The sequence below is a fragment of the Ctenopharyngodon idella genome, chromosome 10 (genome assembly GCF_019924925.1).
Source record: "Ctenopharyngodon idella isolate HZGC_01 chromosome 10, HZGC01, whole genome shotgun sequence".
Classification (NCBI taxonomy): Eukaryota; Metazoa; Chordata; class Actinopteri; order Cypriniformes; family Xenocyprididae; genus Ctenopharyngodon; species Ctenopharyngodon idella.
Genome location: NC_067229.1, coordinates 43883477 through 43904533, shown reverse-complemented (window position 1 = coordinate 43904533; position 21057 = coordinate 43883477). Strand labels below are relative to the sequence as shown.

The following is a 21057-nucleotide window of genomic DNA, read 5'->3' as shown; positions in this document are numbered from 1 at the left end:
CTGGCATCAGACACTCCGCAATGTCCGAGCCGAAGGGGGAGGCGGAGGAACTCGACAGGGTTTGCCAAGCGGGGAACTCGACTGGAGTAAAAAGGATGCACGTATCCGGCCCAGGGGGCGGGAGTGGCATTGCAAGCCGACACTAGAACGGGCTCTTCGCGTCTACCGGCTGGTGGAAGCGAGTACATGGGAAGATACCGGTTCTACACGAAGGCTATAGAATCTAGCGAACGTGTTAGGTGTCGCCCAGCCCGCAGCTCTACAGATATCTGTCAGCGAGGCGCCGTGCGCCAGCGCCCAGGAAGAGGCCACTCCTCTGGTGTAGTGGGCTCTCAACCTGGAGCGGGCAAGGCACGCCCTGGGACTCATACGCCAGGGCGATGGCGTCCACTATCCAGTGGGCCATCCTCTGCTTGGAGACAGCCTTTCCCTTCTGCTGGCCTCCGTAACAGACAAAGAGCTGATCTGAGGTCCTAAAGCTTCGCGTTCTGTCCACGTACAGGCGCAGAGCGCGGACGGGACAGAGCAAAGCTAGGGCTGGGTCTGCCTCCTCCGAAGGCAGCGCTTGCAGGTTCACTACCTGATCTCGAAAGGGAGTGGTAGGAACCTTGGGCACATATCCAGGCCGGGGTCTCAGGATAACGTGAGAGTCACCGGGCCCGAATTCCAGGCACGATTCGTCAACCGAAAATGCGTGCAGGTCCCCTACCCTCTTGAGCGAGGCCAGTGCAACCAGGAGGACGGTCTTTAGGGACAGTACTTTTAACTCGACTGATTGCAAAGGCTCGAAGGGACGACCCCGGAGAGATGTAAGAACCAGGGTCAGATCCCAAGAGGGTACAGAGGGGGGCCGGGGAGGATTAGTCTCCTCGCCCCCCTCAAGAACCTGACGATCAGATCGTGCTTCCCTAGCGATTTACCATCAACTGCATAGTGATGTGCGGCGACAGCGGCAACATACACCTTGAGGGTGGAGGGAGACAGCCTTCGCTCCAGGCCCTCTTGCAGAAAGGAAAGCACGGTTCTGACCGAACATGATCGGGGGTCCTCTCGCTCTGGTTGAGAGGAACACCATTCGACGAATAGGTTCCACTTCAGCGCATAGAGGTTCCTCGTAGAAGGAGCTCTAGCGGAAGTGATGGTGTCTGCGACCGCTTGCGGGAGATCACTCAGAACCTCCGCGTCCCGTCCAGGGACCACACATGGAGTTTCCACAGGTGGGGACGCGGGTGCCAGAGGGTGCCCCGTCTCTGAGTCAGGAGGTCCTTCCTCAGGAGGAATGGGCCAGGGAGGTGCTGTCGCGAGGAGCGTGAGGTCCGAGAACCAGGTCCGAGTGGGCCAGTATGGAGCCACTAACAAGACCTGCTCCTCGTCCTCCCTGACTTTGCACAGGAGCTGTGCGAGAAGGCTCACTGGGGGAAACGCATATTTGCGTAGGCCCCGGGGCCAGCTGATTGCCAGGGCATCCATGCCGAGCGTGCCGCCGGTCAGGGAATAGAACTGGCAGTGGGCAGTCTCCGGGAGGCGAACAGATCTATCTGTGCCTCGCCAAAGCGCTGCCAGATCAGCTGGACCACCTGGGGATGGAGTCGCCATTCGCCCGGAAGCGGAGGCTGCCGTGAGAGCTCGTCGGCTGCACGGTTGAGCACGCCTGGGGCGTGAATGGCACGAAGCGACCTCAGATGCTTCTGACTCCATAGCAAGAGATGGCGGGCGAGTTGCGACATACGGCGGGAGCGTAGACCACCCTGATGGTTGATGTACGCAACGGCCGCAGTGCTGTCCGAGCGGACCAGTACGTGCTTGTCTGTCAACAGCTCCTGGAAGCGGCCCAGTGCAAGACGTACTGCTAGCAACTCGAGGCAATTGATATGCCAATGCAGTTGGGGCCCCGTCCACAGACCCGATGCTGCATGCCCGTTGTACGTGGCCCCCCACACCGTGGCAGAGGCATCTGTGTGGACCACAGCATGCCTGGACACTTGTTCGAGGGGAACTCCAGCCCGCAGGAACGAAGAGTCTGACCACTTGGTGAGGGTGCGACGGCAGTTCGGTGTCACGGGGACACGGAACGTACCGCGCTGCCACGCCCATCTCGGGACCCGGCCGCGGAGCCAGTGTTGAAGCGGCCTCATATGAAGCAATCCGAGCGGCATGACTGCGGCTGCGGATGCCATATGCCCCAGGAGCCTCTGAAAGAGTTTCAGTGGGGCCGCCGTCCTGCGCTTGAGCGTACTCAGGCAGGTCAACACTGACTGGACGCGCTCCTCAGAGAGGCGCGCGGTCCAGGCGACCGAATCCAGTTCCCTACTGAGATAAGAGATCCTCTGCCCGGGGGAGAGTTTGCTCTTGTCCCAGTTGACCCGAAGACCCAACCGACTGAGGTGAGCTAACACCATGTCCCTGTGTTCGCACAACTGCTCCCGCGAGCTGGCCAGGATGAGCCAGTCGTCGAGGTAGTTGAGATGCGAACGCCCTGTTCCTTGAGTGGAACAATGGCCGCCTCCGCAACCTTCGTAAAGACGCGGGGCGACAGGGCCAGCCCGAAGGGTAGGACTTTGTACTGATATGCCCGACCCTCGAACGCAAACCGTAGGAGGAGTCTGTGATGAGGCAGAATCGAGACATGAAAGTACGCGTCCTTCAGGTCGATCGCTGCAAACCAATCCTGGGGACGGATGCATTTGAAAATGCACTTCTGCGTAAGCATCTTGAACGGCAGCCTGAGAAGGGACCGATTCAGGACACGCAGATCCAGGATTGGCCGTAGCCCACCGCCCTTCTTGGGTACAATGAAGTAGGGGCTGGAGAACCCTGACTTCAAATCGGCTGGAGGGACCGGCTCGACTGCATCCTTCGCCAGGAGGACAGCAATCTCCGCCCAGAGAACAGGTGCATTGTCCAGGGACACACGAGTGTAATGGACACCCCTGAACACCGGGGGACGCCGGGCGAACTGAATCGCATAGCCGAGTCTGATGGTACAAATGAGCCAGCGGGACAGGCTGGAAAGCGCTAGCCAGGCTTCCAGACACCGAACCAGCGGGACCAAATGGACCACAGATGTACCGGGCGTGGGGCAGCGAGGTAGAGTGCTGGACCCGACTCGGACGGCATAGCGGCCCGTAGTGTGGTCAGACTCTGCAAGGTGGCAGTGTGAATGGGAGACGGCACATGGGAGGCGGCCTCGACCAACACACTGGGACCTGCTGGCGAAGTGAGAGGGGGCTGAGAGTGGCGAGGTGGGGCCTCGTGCACTGCCAGCCGCGCCCTCTTGGGACCTGGAGGGTCAGAAAACAGTTCTACTCCGTGGGCACCGCTGGTCTCCGGAGAGCCAGCGGCGGAACAAACCAAAATTCTCCACCCGGCCCTCCTCCGGGGAGGGAGCGATGCGGGCATCGTCTCCCGAAGAACTGTTTACCTCAGCTCCAGGTCACCAGTTTCTCCAGGACCGCTTCTCGCTAGCCAAGTGGCTTGGCTGCGGGCTGAGCGGGCTGGATTTTAGGCCAGCTTGTGAGATGAGAGCATCGAGAAAGCGTACTTAGACGATGACACACCTCTGCAAGGCTAGCCAGGGGTGTTTCCGGACCACCATGGTAGACATTGTCTGGTCAGGGGCCTGCGCTATGACTTGCATCATGCGTAGCTCAACCCCGACTCAGAACTACCCATATGCAATGAGTGCTTTGGCCTTCCACAGACTTGCCGGGGGCCAAGACCCATGCAGGGCAGAGGTGGTGTGCCCGTAGCACTGCCACCCCACCACAGAGGGTAGTGAGAGAGAAAAAACTTAATGCAGATATGACCCTTTTGGTGTTCCATATTTGGCACCAAAAAGGCTTCCAAACTGCCAAGTTTTTCATGCACGTCCGGGCTAAGACAGGGGGCGGGGCAAGGCGAGTACGCGTCACACCACGCCCCCAGGGGCCCGGGAAAGCATGGTCGTTAACTCTGAATCTGATTCAGCATGAGCACATCACAACCGTGGGACGCTCAGCCTCATCTTCATGTCCAGAGCCCAACAACCCTCTCTCCAATGTAGCAGTCGACATCTGATCCTCTGCTGGAGCCCTGACTAAGATGCTAGGTCCCCCATGAGAAGGACCAGCAATCCACCCAGAAGCTACCAGCCATGTGAGAGAGTGAACGTGGTCGTCTAACTGAACGACACATGGCGCTGAGCGCCGACGTGGCCATGTTTTTACCAAACATAAACCACCCACGAACACAGTCACAGCATGTTTGCGATGCGCTAGAGGAGTGGGGGGCCCACGGAGATTGGCTCGGCAGGTAATACCCCACTGTGATCCTCTGGTCACCCTGGCTTATTCACCAAAAGTAGTACTTTTCTGATTCAGAAAGAGAAACTAGATCGGGGAATAGGTGAGGGGACTCCACCTCGTTTGAGGCACTCGAGTCTCGACCACGCATCTAGAGCGCCGAACAACGCGCTGGGTTGCCATGGCAACGCGCGCTGTCAGCCGGCAGCTCGACGGCACACGGCGCGCTGAGCGCTCAAGCCCTTACGAGAAAGGCAAGACGAACAACGCGCCGACGTGGGCATGCTCTCTTTTTTTTTTACAAGAGAATATGAACCACCCACAAACACAGTCTCAGCACGCTAAGCAGACATGAGAGAAAGTGATTGTGGCCGTCAGTGAGGATAGGAAACGACCGCCTCCAGAAACGCACAGACAGAATGACGTCTTGAAAAAGACGCAGTGTCTGTCTGTGAAGCTCTTTTAGAAGCTCTTGTTCTTTGTGCCGAAGCACACAGGGAACAGCCGCGATGTGACTGCAGGTACACTTTTCACTCCCTGAGTCACACACACAGAGGAACCGGCCCAAATCGCAAACCAACGGGGCAAATAATGCTGTGAAAACAACAGTTGAGAGCTGTATAACAGCTCGAGAAGCTCACTCTGGGAAAGCTCGCGGCCTCGCTGTAAGGTGCCATAAAGCCAGCACTGTAGAACAAAAGCTCTTCAAAGGCTTGCGAAGTCACTCTCAGACTAACAGCAGGAACACACAGGTTGGCTCCGAAGCGAAAGACAGAGTGCGATTGCATCTGCTCCCCTATTTATACCACCTGGCGGGGGCGGTGCGCATTATGCAAATATCGCACGCCAACGTCATTGGCCTGTTGTAGTTCACTCGAAGCTGATAGGGCTCTCTAGCGATATCCCAATTCGTCGGTCACTACTGACGTACGTCGAACGTGACCGACTGAAAGGGAACTATGAATAGGCTACGCGTACTACACACAGCCTACACCATAGATACAGCCCACATAACGCTGTGTAAAATAGTTGCCACACTACTTTTCAGACATTCATGGCACAAATTTTGGGCTCTCCCCAGCATGTCTGTGGAAACATGTTCAATTTATTTACAGTGCCATCTACTAGAGCCTTAGCACTCCATCAGCACTATTGAGCTTCATTTACAAGCCTACCAGTTTGTCTGGATTGCATAGCCAAGTTACCCCTGCTGTAAGATGCCATAACTACACCATTTGGAGGCAAAAAGTTCTTTCTCCATTGAAGGGCAGTTTTTAGTAGCCCTGCATTCTGGTAAAATAACATTTTGCTAACAACATACTTAGCAAATGGTAATATTAGATGTTTTACCAGGGCCAGCTCCCTTTCTCCCTCTTTTTTCTTTTGTTTTAAAAGTGTGAAATTAACTTTTTCCTTTTCCTCTTTGTTGCTGCTCAGGATAGTCACTAGTGAAGGGTTTGGGAAATGGCAGATTGTACTTCTGGTTGTACAAACCTTTACATGTCATTGTCACATTACTCTGGGTGAATTTGATTATGTCACCACTGACTGCCATAGTAGCCCCCATAATTGTTGGTTGTAGCAGTATTAGATTATTTTAATATAGTGAAGCAGTTGTCTATGTTTTCCTGTTTAGTGAATGTGATTTCACCAAGTACATCATGTTCTTGGATCAACATGTTTGCTGATCCTGGAACAACATTCCAATCAACCAATCAGATTTGGGGGACAAGTTTAAAGTTTACAAGTTTAGGCTTACAACCAGTGTTGGTGCTTCTACATCAGTGTTATTCACCTATCATTTCCCTCTGATTTTAGGGATAAGTTATTAGTAGGGAGAGGGATAGTTGTTAGGACTAAATTTTCAGACAGGAATGTTGTTCCAGGAAAAATATGTTGATCCAGGATCAGTCTTTTAGGGTGTACTCACACTAGAAGAGGTGGGCCAGAGCGCGGTTTGGTTGGGCTCGAGCGCGGTTCGCATGCAGTGTGAGCGCAAACTGTGCCTGAGCACGGAACAGATACTACTTTTGTGTGCGCTACTGTCATCATTACGACGGCAAACATCTTTATTACTACTCTGATAGTACACTTATCAATTAATGTGATTAATTCAAGTGTATTTGGATTTATAACGGGTCTGAATCTCACCTTATTGATGAACAGAAATTGTAGTTTGCGAGTAAAACTGCAAATTCCTCCATTAACATCAGCTGCTGTAATAATCCTCTGATACGTGCAAGTGAAAATCGATGCGCGGCATAAATGATAAATATATTAGGCAGTATCTGTGCATTTCTTCCATTCAAAAAGTTGCATTGTATATGACGTAAGCGTGCTTCACCCTGGAACGTTAAGTGCAGTGTGAGTGCAGGCCACCAGGGGAGTGGGGAGGGGAGAAAATCACGCTCGGGCTCGGTTCAAGGCAACTGTGCCTAGTGTGAGTACACCCTTATAGAGAGAATCATAAAAATAGTATAAAAGGTTCAAACAGAAAACTTATCTAAATGTGATATTTTCTATAAATTTTTACTTAGTAGTAAATTTTCTGTTGCTATGATCTAATTGCACATAGCTGAATTTTCTTTTTCTTAATATCCAAGTAATGTTGTCAAACAGTAAAGATGTCGAAAGGTCTGAATGCTGAACCTTTTTGTTTGGCCACATTATTTTCTCATTTTCACATTTTGTATGTTTTTTGTCATTCAGAGGAAACAATATCATTGGGAGAAACAGAGGCACAAGTAATAATTTTTTTATTATAGTTATTTATCTCCTAGTTATTTATTTCTTGACACACAATTGAATCTGCTGCAGTTTTACAGTGTATTGTCTTTAAAAGTATTATCAAACGACTGCTAGAGGTGTTGTTATTGATAGATGTTGCAGTACATAAAGTTAACTACCACAGTATGGCCAGCAAAATACACCATGAAATCCGTCATATAAATACACATTTGTTTTTCATGCCTTTAACATTACAGATTATCATTGATCATTTACCTCTGGAAATAGACTTAAATATTCTGATGATGGTTCAAATATTTTCAGAGACAGAATGTGTTTAGTTGATATTCTAAACCATTGATAAAATAGTGCATAGATGAGGGGATTCATACAAGAATTCAAATACATAATCCAACACATAATGTTCATTACAGCTGATTCATTTGAATCATATCCCGGAAAAAGAGAGGCTATGTAATACGGTATCCAACATAGAAGATAAACTGCTATCACAATCCCCAGTGTTTTTGCTGCCTTTTTTTCTGACTTGCTGACATTTGTGACAGAGTTTATGAGCCGAGCTTGATATTTTGCTACACAGAAGATCTGCCCATATAAAGATATTATTACTGAACAAGGGGCCACTAATGAAACAATGAGGTCTGTGAGAACATACTCAAACTTGACAGTAACAATACAGTCCCCATAACATGTAATTGGGTTCTCTGTATAGAAGATAGCATTGTATAACATGATAACCGAATATATGCTTGAACATAGCCAGTTTAAAATGATACAAAAAACAGCTTTGCTGATGGTGACCCTTGTTGAATATTGCAGAGGATCTTTCACAGCAATATAACGATCTATAGATATAAAAACTAAATTACCAAGAGATGCTGAAACAACAGTATAAAGAATAAATGGGAACAAAGTACAAAATGTCTCTCCAAAGTACCAGCATGATTCTATGAATCTGATGCCCATTAATGGTATAACAATCAGTCCCACAATCAGGTCGGCCACAGCCAGAGAGAGAATGAGCAGGTTGGTTGGAGTATGGAGCTGCTTGAAGTGAGAGATGGAGATGATCACCAGCAGGTTCAGAAACACAGTAAAAACAGATGCTAAAGATATAAAAATGTACAAAATAAAATACTCTACTTCAGGTTTGATTTCTTTGATGCATGACAAATTGTTGTTTGAAAAGCAGTAGTCCGTTGCTTGATTGTCTGCATTTGTCACTCCCCTTTTAAGCATTTCAAAAATGTATTAGGAATACCACACGTCTCAAAAATAAGACCACTTCTTCATAGCAACATTTTGTAGCTGTGGGAGGATTTTCAAGCTTGTTGGTTTGGTGTCTTGGTAATCAGGCGACTTTGTGGATTCATTTATATTAAAGGAAACCTGGCTACATTATTACACAGGAGGGTTGATGCTTTGGTTTTAAACACACCCATAAGTTAAATATTCATAAGCATGGGGAGGTTACTTCTGTAGCTTATGGCCTAATAAAAATTATGAATTTAGTTTATTCTTTAATTTATACCATGTGGTCAGTTTGGTTTGGTTACTATGCAAGTTGCTTGAGCAATTTATAGAAGCTATGCGAATTACAGACTAATTTGCACTGTTATAGGTAAATCTCAGTGTACTACTTGCCAACTCTTTTTACTGTCATTTTGTAAACTTCCACTGGTTTTCAAGCCATTTTAAATGTGCAAACACAACAGGATGTATATTTGTAATATTTCAGATTTTTTTTTCAGTTCTACCTCACCAAATTCCCCAGCGTTCTACTGTGAAATCTTTTTGGTACAACTCATTGGTCCCCATTGATTTAAGGCCTTTTGACAATGTCAAATCTCCATATTATACTGTTTCCACAGGTTACATCCATAGACTGTACTGGACACACATATACAAACAATTCATAACAGAGTTAAATCAGGAATCACACATTTGTGTATCAGTAATTGTGACACAACTCACATTGTTGGTGATTTTCATATTCATGTTGACGATTATTCTGATTGCAAAGCTGTGGAATTTCTGCAACTTTTAAATGTTCAATATATAAGTGGATCAACCCACACCAAGGGGATATGCTGGATCTAGTAATTGTTTGTAAATGTTTTTTTAACTATTGCATACATTAAGGCCTGTTCATACCAAAGACAATAACTATAACCTTTTTCATTGCTATGGTGGCTCTGGTGCTCATAAATGGACACCCACACACACACAATCACCACACACCGTTGTCCTACCTGCTGATGCCGCTCTCGGAGTAGTGGGTGCACATGCAATCCCGATAGCACTTGGTTGTTCATCCACATTCCATACGCATCTTCTGTCATTCCCTCTGGACATCTCACACATATTCATTGTCTATTGTTTTATGTTTTATTGTTTGATATATGGTGGTGTAATCGGGTAAATGGGAGCTGTACCGGCCAACCCAAGCTCACGTTGGCGGCCAGTTATGATATTAGCAGACCTTTAACACTTCTCACAGTAGACCCAAGAAGATCCAGCCTGGGTCTGTCAAAAGTCTACTGCATAACAATAAAGGTTTTAAAATTGATCAAAATGTTAAAGATTAGTCAACAGCACAACTATAACGGCATAGGGAAACAATATCATTGGAATCACTTTCAAAATGATTTTTTTTTTTTTTTTTTTTTCAGCTGATGAATGATAAAAACATTGGCAGCCAATCAGAAAGCAACTATCGTGCTTTAAAGAGCATGAACATTTAAAGTGGCAGACGACATAACTGCAGCACATGCTTATAATAAACAGAATGATGTTGCGTTGGTGTGAACGCTAATATAGTTATCGTTATATGTAAAGTTTTAGTAAAGTTCATTATAATTTTTGGGATTTCTGTAATTCTATCATTATTTTTTCAGTTTATCAAAATAATCTCATAGACCTCTGAGCACAAAACAACATCTGTGCATTGTGTGTGTTTGCTTTGTTTCACACCCTTATTGAACAGATCACTGGAGGATTGTTACTGCAGCAGTTTGAATACAGAACAGGTGCTAACCTCGGGATTACTTCACTAACTGAAATACCAAATAGACACAAAAGAGGATTTCCTTAAATTATGTGTCTTTGTCTGACATTAGTAAATTAACTGGTCAAATAGAAGTCACTGTCTGTATTACTGTTGTCAAAAGGACTGGTACTCCGGTACTAAGTCAGTACTTAGATTTTTATAAATGTAACGGGACCAGCCTTTATGCAGTACTGGTAATTCTGAGTACCAGATCAATCCCGTACCTAATAGGAGGCTGCTTTTAAACAGTCACATGCATATTTGTGTGTGTGTTCTGTGAGGAGCTTCAAAGGTTTCTATTTACAGCTAACTTTTGCACCGTTGAGCATTGTAGCCAATCACAGACATGTGGCCCATCGTAAGCATTTCAAAATTAGTCAGAATCTATTCAATAGGCTAGAGTTTGTTCAGCATAAGCTCTACACACTTGCATATCATTTCCTTATAACCAACAAAATAAAGAGATTCATTGTGCAGTATAGACAGATATTTTTACAGTAACAGGAGTTTTCACAGAGTCAATGACACTGCGCTGCGGCTGAAGTGATGTCTGCTTCTTTGATTATAATGGGAACATTCTTTTCTCAGTTTCTGTATAAAACTTTGCTTCTTTCCTGTATATAACCCACTCATAATTTGAATAAAAGTTACATTTTTCATGCTGCTAAGTACACTGCAAAGTTTTGGGAGTGACAGCCATATAAAATGCGGGACTGAATCTGAAATCGCAATGATTGACATTTTGATAACCATAGTAACGGACAAGACAAAAAAAATCTGATTTGTCAAAATAGATCTTTGTAGTAAGTCTTCTAAATTCACCACAACTAAACCTTTAATAAGCATCTGTCTCTCCTGGTTTTGCTGTTCAATTTACAACATAGCCTTTGTAATTAGTAATGGATATTTTAATACCTTACACAGACCAGATGTTTGTTATGGTCAGTGTATTGTTATGATTAGTCCTGCTTGGAGATTCACTGATTTGACCTTTTCTTTCCTATTTCCTTGTATCCTGATCATCTCTGTATATTTGAGGATATTTTATGTCGCACAACAGCAAGTGAAAGTTATAAACTCTCTAAAGGGTGGTAAACGTGTAATGGAAGTCTGAGAGTAAAGCTGCTCTGACATTAGGAATCATTGTGACAGTTTATTTGCTTTGTGGGATTCCGTTCTATATCTGTTCTCTAACAGAAACCACTGCAGTCTATTCCACTACAATGACATTGCTAACATGGACCTTGTATGTTAACTCAGGTCTGAATCCTCTTATCTATGCTTTGTTTTATCGCTGGTTTAAAATGTCTGTTAAGCACATTTTTACTCTTAGAATACTTCAGCCAGCATCTTCTCTGGTGGACATTTTTTCAGATTGTCATTCATAATGTCTTAAGGTTTGATTTTTGATTTTTTTTTTTTTTTTGATCTCTGAGATTAGTCCCTAAATATTTGCAGAAATTGCAATGTCATAATGTGTTCCTGAGTTCAGATATTTACAGATAGATGGAGCATTTTAATGTATCATTGTTGCACTTCTGAAAGGTAATGTAACGAGGCTGGACTCAGGCAGGGATCCATATGCAAAGCTTTATTAAAAGTGAGCGTGGTCGTACAGGCAGGGTCAAACGGGAACAAACAGGAACAGCAAGGGACAGGCAGAATCGTAGTCAGGATACAGGCAATGGTCAAGACAGGCAGATATCACTCACAGAACAGAATACCAGGCAAGGATCAAAGGCAGGCAGCAACGGGTCAATAACGGGTAACAGACGGGATATAAATGCTCAGAATTGCAACACGGGGTAAACAAGACTTCGCAACGAGGTAGTATGTGAGTGAGTCTTAAATATTCCAGATAATAGGCTACAGGTGTATGTGGCAAATGATGATTGGTGTGGAGTGTGCATGTGACAGGCAGGGAGGATTATGGGAAGTGTAGTCCAGGAACAGACAGGAATCGTGACAGGTAAACTACTTAATTATGCTGCCTCAAGTACCTAATTTTAGCAAGATTCTTAGGCAGCATTGCATACATCCTTCAAAAAAAACAAAAAAAAACAAAAAACCCTTTAACACTAGAAAGTGTCAATACTAAATCATTCAGTTCAATAAAAACACTATTTTATGCAACATTATTGTGTGGTGTTTATTTTTTATGCATTTTATAGTAATTAGAGTATTACTATTAGCTTAGCATCATGCTCTGTTGAAACCAATAATGTACTGATTGTGAGGAACTGTTGAGTGTTTCAGATCAGTCATTAATGAGGTTCCATGCAGCTGCCTATCCATGTTGTTATACTGTACATAAAGTATTTATACATTTACTGGCACAAATACACTGAGTGAGCAAACATTTAGGCTAGGTGAGATTGTAATGGTAATTGAGCAATATTTATATATGATTAAAAGTCTTAATTCAAATCTGTCATCAAAGTGATCTCTTCAGAAGAAATTACTGATTTTCTAGACTTTAATGATTAATGTATTTATTTAATGTATGATTTAATGTAATGATTCGTCACTCAGGCTGGGATCCATTTGCAGGCTTTTATTAGAGGATAGCGTGGTACAACAGGCAAGGTCGAACAGGGGCAAACAGGAGTGGCAAGAGACAGACAGAATCGTAGTCAGGGTACAGGCAAAAGGTCGGGGCAGTCAGATAACACTCACAGTCCAGATAACAGTCAATGGGTAATAAGGGCAGTCAGCAGAGAATCGCAGATGAGAGGCAAAACAAGATCAGTAACAGGCAGGCAAACAATACAAGAAAACACTCAGAAATGCACACCGTGGCAATACAAGACTTCGCAATGATAAGAAGCGCAAGAGAGTCCTTTATAGTCCGTGTGATTGGCAACAGCTGAGAGGTGATTGGTCCAAGGTACGGGCTGCTGGGTAATGTAGTGTGTGGTGAAGCGTGAGTGTGTTAGTATTCGGGAGAGGGCTCCCTCCAATGGTCAGAGGAGGGAATAACAGAGTTAGTTTCCGTGACAGGATGGACAAAAAATTAGATATGAAAAATCGATAATTTTCAAGGTGTCGTATCAAAGTAGTATCGTGACAACACTAGTGTGGGGTGCCACAAATTTTTGGAAATTTTCAAAGGGTGCCGTGACTGAAAAAAGTTTGGGAAACACTGCTCTAGACCCTGAATATAAGACAAACCTGTTTTTTCAGATGTATTTCTAAGGAAAAACCATCATCTTATATTTGGAACAATATGGTAAATGATTTTGAAAACTAGTGCTCTAATGCGGAGAGCAAATAAGTTTTGATTAGAGAAGTGATAGGATTCTAGAAGTGATTCTAGGCTAGTAGTGTAATCTTGTTTACCTATTAAATGTATTGCAAATTGTATTAAACCATGTTATCTTACAATTGTGTGCAACTTTCAAATATATATCCTACTGGACCTGTTTTATTTCTGCAGATAGGTAAAAATCTTGCTGCCCTCCTCGCCTTTTCCAGGCATGGCTTCATGCGATGACACAGGGAATTTTGCCCAGAATAAAATTGTACAACCAAACACAACTGTCGCCATGTATGAATAAACTGTTAATAAAAGTGGACCTGACTGAATTTATTTCAAACAGAATTTGAGCTAATAGCAAGATACTTTAATAAGCATAAAAATACACAGCACACACAACTGCTCGTTAAAAGTCAATTTTTAATTACACAGAACTATTTTGTATATATGCATTTAACTACTTAATGAATTAAGTTTATATAAGCACTATAAACATTTCTATTACTTTGCCCACATTTTTTACTTTTTTTTTTTTTTTAATCACAAAAAGTATTGCATTGTCCATGAAGGATACATGTCATGGTGCCTTGGAACATATAAAAAGATACTAGGCAATATCTGACAGCCTTAGTCTTCATTCACATTCTTTTTTTTTCCCTTGTTTTTTTGTCCATACAATACAATTGAAATGTGACAGAGGCGGTCATAACATCTCCCTCAGTGTTAAGAAAGTCATACAGATTTGGAACAACCTGAGGGTAAGTGATTATTTTTTAAATGTTTGGTTGAACTCTCCTTTTATTATTAGGTTAATGTTGATCACTGAATTGTATGTGTCATTCCTGTACCTGAACACATGAATACATATCACATATTTTGTAGTAGCGGTATTTGTGCATTTTTAGGTATTGAACTTCTCAAGTTATGCTCAAGTTCAAAAAATATTCATATATTCAATCATGAATGACATTCTGTAAAAATGTCCATCAGAGAGGATGCTGGCTGAAATATTCTAAGAGTTAGGATGTGTTTAACTGATATTTTAAACCAGCGGTAAAATAAAGCATAGACAATAGGATTCAGACCTGAGTTTATATGAAAGGTCCATACTAGCAATGTCATTGTAGTGGATGAAATAGTTGTGGTTTTTGTTAGAGAACAGATGTAGAATGGAATCCAGCAAAGCAGATAAGCTGTCACAATGATTCCTAATGTCAGAGCAGCTTTGCTCTCAGATTTCCTCCTCACTGAAAGTTCCATTACACATTTTACACCATTCATTTGAGAGTTAATAACCTTCACTTGCTGATGTGCAACATAAAATATCCTCAAATATGCAGTGATTATCACAGTACAAGGAAATAAAAAGGAAATGATCAAATCAGTGATTCTCCAAGCAGGAGTAATCAAAACCATACACTGGCCGTAACACATTGTTTTGTCTGAGATGTTAAAATATCCGTTACTAATTACATACCAAATATTGTAAACTGAACAGCAAAACCAGGAGAGACAGATGCTTGTTAAGGTTTTAGTTATGGTTATTTTCTGTGGGTACAATAAAGAGTAACACACAGCCACATAACGATCAACAGCAATTAAAACTAAATTACTAAGAGATGTAGAAAGAAGCAACCTAACAATAATTACAAACAGTCCACAGTAAGTGTCTCCAAAGTACCAACACGTCTCAATTTGTTTGATGCCCTCTATGGGTATCACAATAAGTCCAATAAGCAGGTCGGCCACAGCCAGAGAGAGAATGAGCAGGTTTGTTGGAGTGTGAAGCTTCTTGAAGTGAGAGATGGAGATGATCACCAGCAGGTTCAGAAACACAGTCCATGCTGACAGCAATAATACAAAAATGTAAATGATATTATGTTCAAAACTGGAGCGTGTTCCCTTGATACATGATGAGTTGATGGCAGGAAAGCAGTATTGAGTTTCATGATCCTTATCATAGGCCATGACATGAGTGAGTCTCCTCCTGTTAGGAGTTTGTTCTGCTCTCCTTACTGTCCTTTTATTTATACAGTCTGGCTCACGCTGGCCCACCCATTTTTTACCCAATCTGATGCTGCATAATGACATAGTTATACAGAAGCATAATACAAATCACAATAACCCTTATTCTTGTAAGCATCAAACAATCATTTCATAATTCTTAATCATTAGAGATGCACCGGTCGATCAATTAATCCTATTAATCCTACCAATCAATTGGAACTGGACGGTTTTTGCTCCAAACACATGAGCGATAGCCAGACATTTTTTGGTTTTATTTTGGCCGATCTCTGTTCCAGACTTGTACAAAATTTGCATGGAAATCATTTCCCAAAATGTAATTTGTGTGGAAATATTACAAAGACTGGACATTTACACAAGCCACAGATGGGACAAAGAGGAGAGGAGAGCACAGATGTGCCAGCAAAAAAAAAAAAAAAAAAAAATAGGCTCATCACCTTTCGCTCCTTTCGGCCCTGCTTGCTTTCACTGACACTTTGACTCTGAGTGCAAAGTACTGGCAAGAAGTGCCGTTACGCAAGAAAAAGTGAAGGTATGCAAAAGATTAAAATATAGAAGCCACTTCAAGCATATGAATGTTGAATTGAGGGTGGGGGGTTCTGAAGGGTCTCTGAAGGGAACTGACTGTCTTCAGAAAATATGCCTTTAAAAAAAGTAGTGAAAAAGTAGTGTTTATAAGCGTAGCGGTGTATTGTGTACAGCGGTAACCAAGGAAACACTATATCACTGCAGCAGAGAGTGAATTTGCATTTTCGTTCAGTCTGTCTGCTGTTTTTGTTTTGTGCAGGTATGTTTAATGTAGCATAATTTCACAAAACAAAAGTCTGTTTTTGCTTTAAATCTTGAAATTATACAAATCTAATATAAATCAAAAACAACTGCTGATGTACATGTACATGATGTACATATATGAACATATATGTTACATCTTTGTTTGGATTGTGATTGAAATGCAGTGGTTGCCTGTAATTTCAAATGGCTACAGATATTTTTAAGGCCAGTTTGGCCTGTAATAGAGCAAATAAACAACAAATAAATTTGCTTAAAGGATTATTTCACTCCAGAATTAAAATCTGATAATTTACTCACTCCCATGTCATCGAAGATGTTCATATCTTTCTTTCTTCAGTCAAAAAGAAATTAAGGTTTTTGAGGAAAACATTCCAGGATTTTTCTCCATATAAGGGCTTTACACACTTGAAATAGTTAACCCTGGGTCATTCTAAACCCCTGGTAAATGGAATCCTGGGTTATCTTTATTCACGTTTCACACTGCTCATACTATACCTGGTTTTATTTGAAAACTGTTTGTCTTAAAATGTATTGATATTTTGTTGAAATCCTTATTAGTGTGGCTAGTATGTCCAAATATATATTTGGGTGTACTGTATTATCATTGATGAGCCACAAAATCTCTATGTCTGTGTGCACCTGGCCACTGACCTGTCATTCAGACAGTGAATGGCATCTTTGTTTGTTTGACCAATTCGTTTTCTAACTTCAGACAGACACTAATCATCAAAAGAAAATCCACTTTTGTGTTTATTTGATATTTTACATGGGTAAATAATCCTTAAGGTCCTGTTAACACCTGTTCTGTATATAAAGTTCTGCTGCAGTGACAATCCTCCAGTGATCCGTTCATTAAGGGTGTGAAGCAAACAAACGTACACAATACACTGATGTTGTCAGGGCTAATACATAAATTACAGTGGGCCTTGCACACATTTACCAGGGCTTCTGTAGGTGCATCAGTGGACATGAACCTAATACATAGATTACAGTGGGCCTTGCACACATTTACCAGGGCTTCTGTAGGTGCATCAGTGGACATGAACCTAATACATAGATTACAGTGGGCCTTGCACACATTTACAGAGATGTTGTGATGCTTATCATTATCCCTGTTTCCATCCACCTATTTTTTATGTGAATTTTGGCATATAGCATAAAAAATGGGAGATGGAAATGCCAAGATGTGCATAAATTCTAAAAATGTGCATAAAGATGGATAGTTTTTGTATCCGATAAGACACGCATTAACTATGATGAAAGCACATTTAGTGAATAAATTCCTTGATGTGCGTCAAAAAAGTCAATCTTGTTGCACAAAATCTGAACTGTTGTTTTGGTCATTCTGAAATGCCTTAGCCAAAGTCTGTCATCAATGTCATTTCATATAATTTACCTCCCATAACTTACATGACTTCATTTCCAAACAGCTAGTAGCCCCAGAGTGCAGTCTATATGATAGGACGGGGTGACAATTTAAAGTGTTAGTTCACTCAAAAATTAAAATGATGTTATTTATTACTCACCCTCATGTCGTTCTACACCCATAAGACCTTTGTTCATCTTCGGAACACAAATTAAGATATTTTTGATGAAATCCAATGGCTCAGTGAGGCCTCTATTGCCAGCAAGTTAATTTACACTTTCAGTGCCCAGAACGCTACTAAAAACATATTTAAAACAGTTCTTGTGAGTACAGTGAGTACTACCTTAATATTATAAAGTGACGTGAATACTTTTTGTGCACCAAAAAAAAAAAAAAGACTTTTCAACAATATCTAGTAATGGACGATTTCAAAACACTGCTTCAAATCTTTTGTTTCAAGCACCAAAGTCACGTGATTTCAGCAGTTTGGCAGTTTGAGATGCGATCCGAACCACTGATTCGAAACAAAAGATTCAAAGACTCGAATAAATCATAGATAAAAGGTTTCAGACCTGAGTTAACATACAAAGTCCATGTTAGCAGTGTCATTGTTTTAGAAGAGATGTATGTGATGAGCTGATAATCATTTAAAAATGTCCACTATTTAATAATCCTTATACCTGGATCACAATATATATTCAAAGATATTTTATGTTGCACATCAGCAAGTGAAAGTTATAAACGGTTTGGTGAAGGATGAAGGTTTTGCTATATTCCACACTATATGTTGTCTGTAACAGGGACAACAGTTATTACTTCTGCCATAATGACATTTCTATAATGGACTATATATGTTAACTCTGCTCTGAATTCTCTTATCTATGCCTATGAATGGAAGATATACTGTAGATATAAACAGTATAGATGTACAGATAATTTAAACCATCGGGAGAGGTTATTGTGCTTTCATATGTCATTAATATTAGTGACAAGTGTCACAAAGCCCTACTGTAGTCTTTGTATTGTGATCATGTCAACTGATGCACCTTCAGCAGCTGTGACTTCATGTGAATGTACTGTATGTTAGTGACTGACACAAACTGGGCACTTTAGAACACGGAGTCAGGGGCTATCAGCTGCAGTCTATTGGTATATCTATTGATGTGGACAGGACCATCGCTATAGGGGCTCACATCAACAATCTGCATCACAGTTTTTGTTATTCATTTTTGTATTTTGTACCATATGCAAAGTCATTTTACTATTGGAAGAAAATAATTGTTATTAGACAGCATTAGAGTGGGCGGTAGTTGGGTTGGTCAGTCTGATCCAGACACTGTATAAATGAAAGGACAGTAAGGAGAGCAGAACAAACTCCTAACAGGAGGAGACTCACTCATGGCCTATGAGAAAGAGAAACATGGGACTCAATACTGCTTTCCTGCCATCAACTCATCATGTATCAAGGTAAAACGCTCAAGACATGAATACAATATCATGTATGTGTTTTTTTCATTGCTGTCAGCATGGACTGTGTTTCTGAACCTGCTGGTGATCATCTCCATCTCTCACTACAAGAAGCTTCACACTCCAACCAACCTGATTATTCTCTCTCTGGCTATGGCTGACTTGCTTATTGGACTTATGATGCCTGTGGATGCCATGAAGCTGATTGAGACATGTTGGTACTTTGGAGACACTTTGTGTGACCTGTTTATATTAATCATGGCTCTGCTCCTCTCAACATCTATTTGTAATTTAGTTTTAATTGCTGTTGATCGTTATGTGGCTGTGTGTCACCCTTTACTGTACCCACAGAAAATAACCACAACTAGAACCTTAATAAGCATCTGTCTCTGCTGGTTTTTCTCCTTTGCCTACAATCTTGCCTATGTGATTAGTGGCAGATATTTTGAAAATTCACAAAGAAGAGACACATGCTATGGAAAGTGCTATTTAATAATAGATTTTTCATGGACAGTCGTTGACGTGTTCTTTTCTTTCTTGTTTCCTTTGACTGTGATCATAACTTTATATTTGAGGATATTTTATGTTGCACATCAGCAAGTGAAAGTTATAAACTCTCTGATGAAGGGTGGTAAATGTGTAAAGGAAGGTTCAGTGAGGAGGAAATCTGAGAGCAAAGCTGCTCTGACATTAGGAATCATTGTGACAGCTTATCTGATGTGCTTTATTCCATACTATATCTTGTCTTTAACAAGTAGTACAATAATCTCTTCTGCTACAATGACATTTCTACTATGGACTATTTATGCTAACTCAAGCCTGAATCCTATTGTCTATGCTTTATTTTACCCTTGGTTTAAAATATCAGTTAAACACATCTTAACTCTTAAAATATTGAAGCCAGCATCCTCTCTCTTAGACATATTTACATATTATTCATGATTTTTGTAGAGAAGGAAGATGGTATTTTTCTCTCTCTATTTGACAAAGCATAGACTAATGTATAGTACTTTCATGCATTTGTAAACTGAATGTGAACATACTGGATACCAGATGTGCCATAAGCTCATTAACAGGAAAAATGTAATTTAAAAGGTATTTTAAATGAAGGTAAATAATTATATTTACCTTGCACTTAGAATCTGATGTGCATATGTTAAAGCCAACATTTAAGCCAACATTTTTAGTGTTTTTTTGATTTTTGAATTTGTTTCAATTCTTATTCATTTCTAGGCCTCAAAAACATAAATAGATGGAAAAAAAAACCCAAAACAAACAAACAACACCACCAACAACAAAAACAAAACAGAAGAGACAATGCCTTTTCATTGCAGTAATTCTCCAATAAGATGAAACAAATACTTTGAAGTGGACATGACATTAAACACTTCATGTTGTCAGAGTAATGTGAGCAATAAAAAATAAATTTTGCTAAAATCTTCAGTTGTGTAAAATTGAATAGATGATGATTAATTTTCCCCTGCAGCAACAGTTTTACTAATGTGCACAGAGCATTTACAGTTATTCTGTTATTGTAATCAGCTGTATGACCATAAACAGGCCTAGTGTTAAACCATACTGTTTAGATGCAAAAGGGAATTTTCATATCCTGATTCAGCCAGAAGATGGAGACAAATACTAGTGCAAAACCAAGGCATTGTTGTCTCTCCATTGACAAATTCTAAAGCTTCATCACATACATCCTTCACAGAGAAAGGAATCCCAAAGTTCATTGCGACAGATTCATGAGGCGTTAATAATGTTGATAATAAACTTATTTAATTCAGTACTGAAAAATATCAATACAAAATGTTTCATTTGTATCATGTGTATTTTTATTCTTATTAATGTATCTTACTATTAACTTGTACAGTATGTTAACATGCTAAAGTCAGATTTTATTGAAATCAATTGTGAGTTCACTCTTCTCTGCTCTTTGTATGTTTGTGTGGCATGCGGAGTGGCAGCCTATAGAGAGCGTTCAGTTACTTTTAAGGTGACAGTTGGAAGAAAATTGCCTATATAGGTTGTTATACATAAAGTATCTGTAAATCACAATATTGATGTGTAAATG

At 41.7% G+C, this 21057-nt stretch overlaps 2 protein-coding genes and 1 pseudogene across 2 annotated transcripts; 1 reads left to right on the top strand and 2 right to left on the bottom strand.

The window, feature by feature from the left end:
* Window positions 1-7268: 7268 nt before the first annotated feature.
* LOC127520357 (trace amine-associated receptor 6-like) lies at window positions 7269-8267 on the bottom strand. Its single transcript, XM_051908340.1, has one exon. The coding sequence runs from the start codon at window positions 8265-8267 to the stop codon at window positions 7269-7271; it is 999 nt and encodes a 332-aa protein (XP_051764300.1).
* A 6023-nt stretch (window positions 8268-14290) lies between these two features.
* On the bottom strand, window positions 14291-15301 carry LOC127520356 (trace amine-associated receptor 13c). Its single transcript, XM_051908338.1, has 2 exons — window positions 15242-15301; window positions 14291-15130 (listed from the first exon to the last, which is right to left on the bottom strand). Exons 1-2 carry the CDS (start codon window positions 15299-15301, stop codon window positions 14291-14293), a joined length of 900 nt encoding a protein of 299 aa, XP_051764298.1.
* Window positions 15302-18860: 3559 nt separating this feature from the next.
* LOC127520355 (trace amine-associated receptor 13c-like) lies at window positions 18861-19925 on the top strand (annotated as a pseudogene).
* The last annotated feature ends 1132 nt before the right edge of the window (window positions 19926-21057 follow it).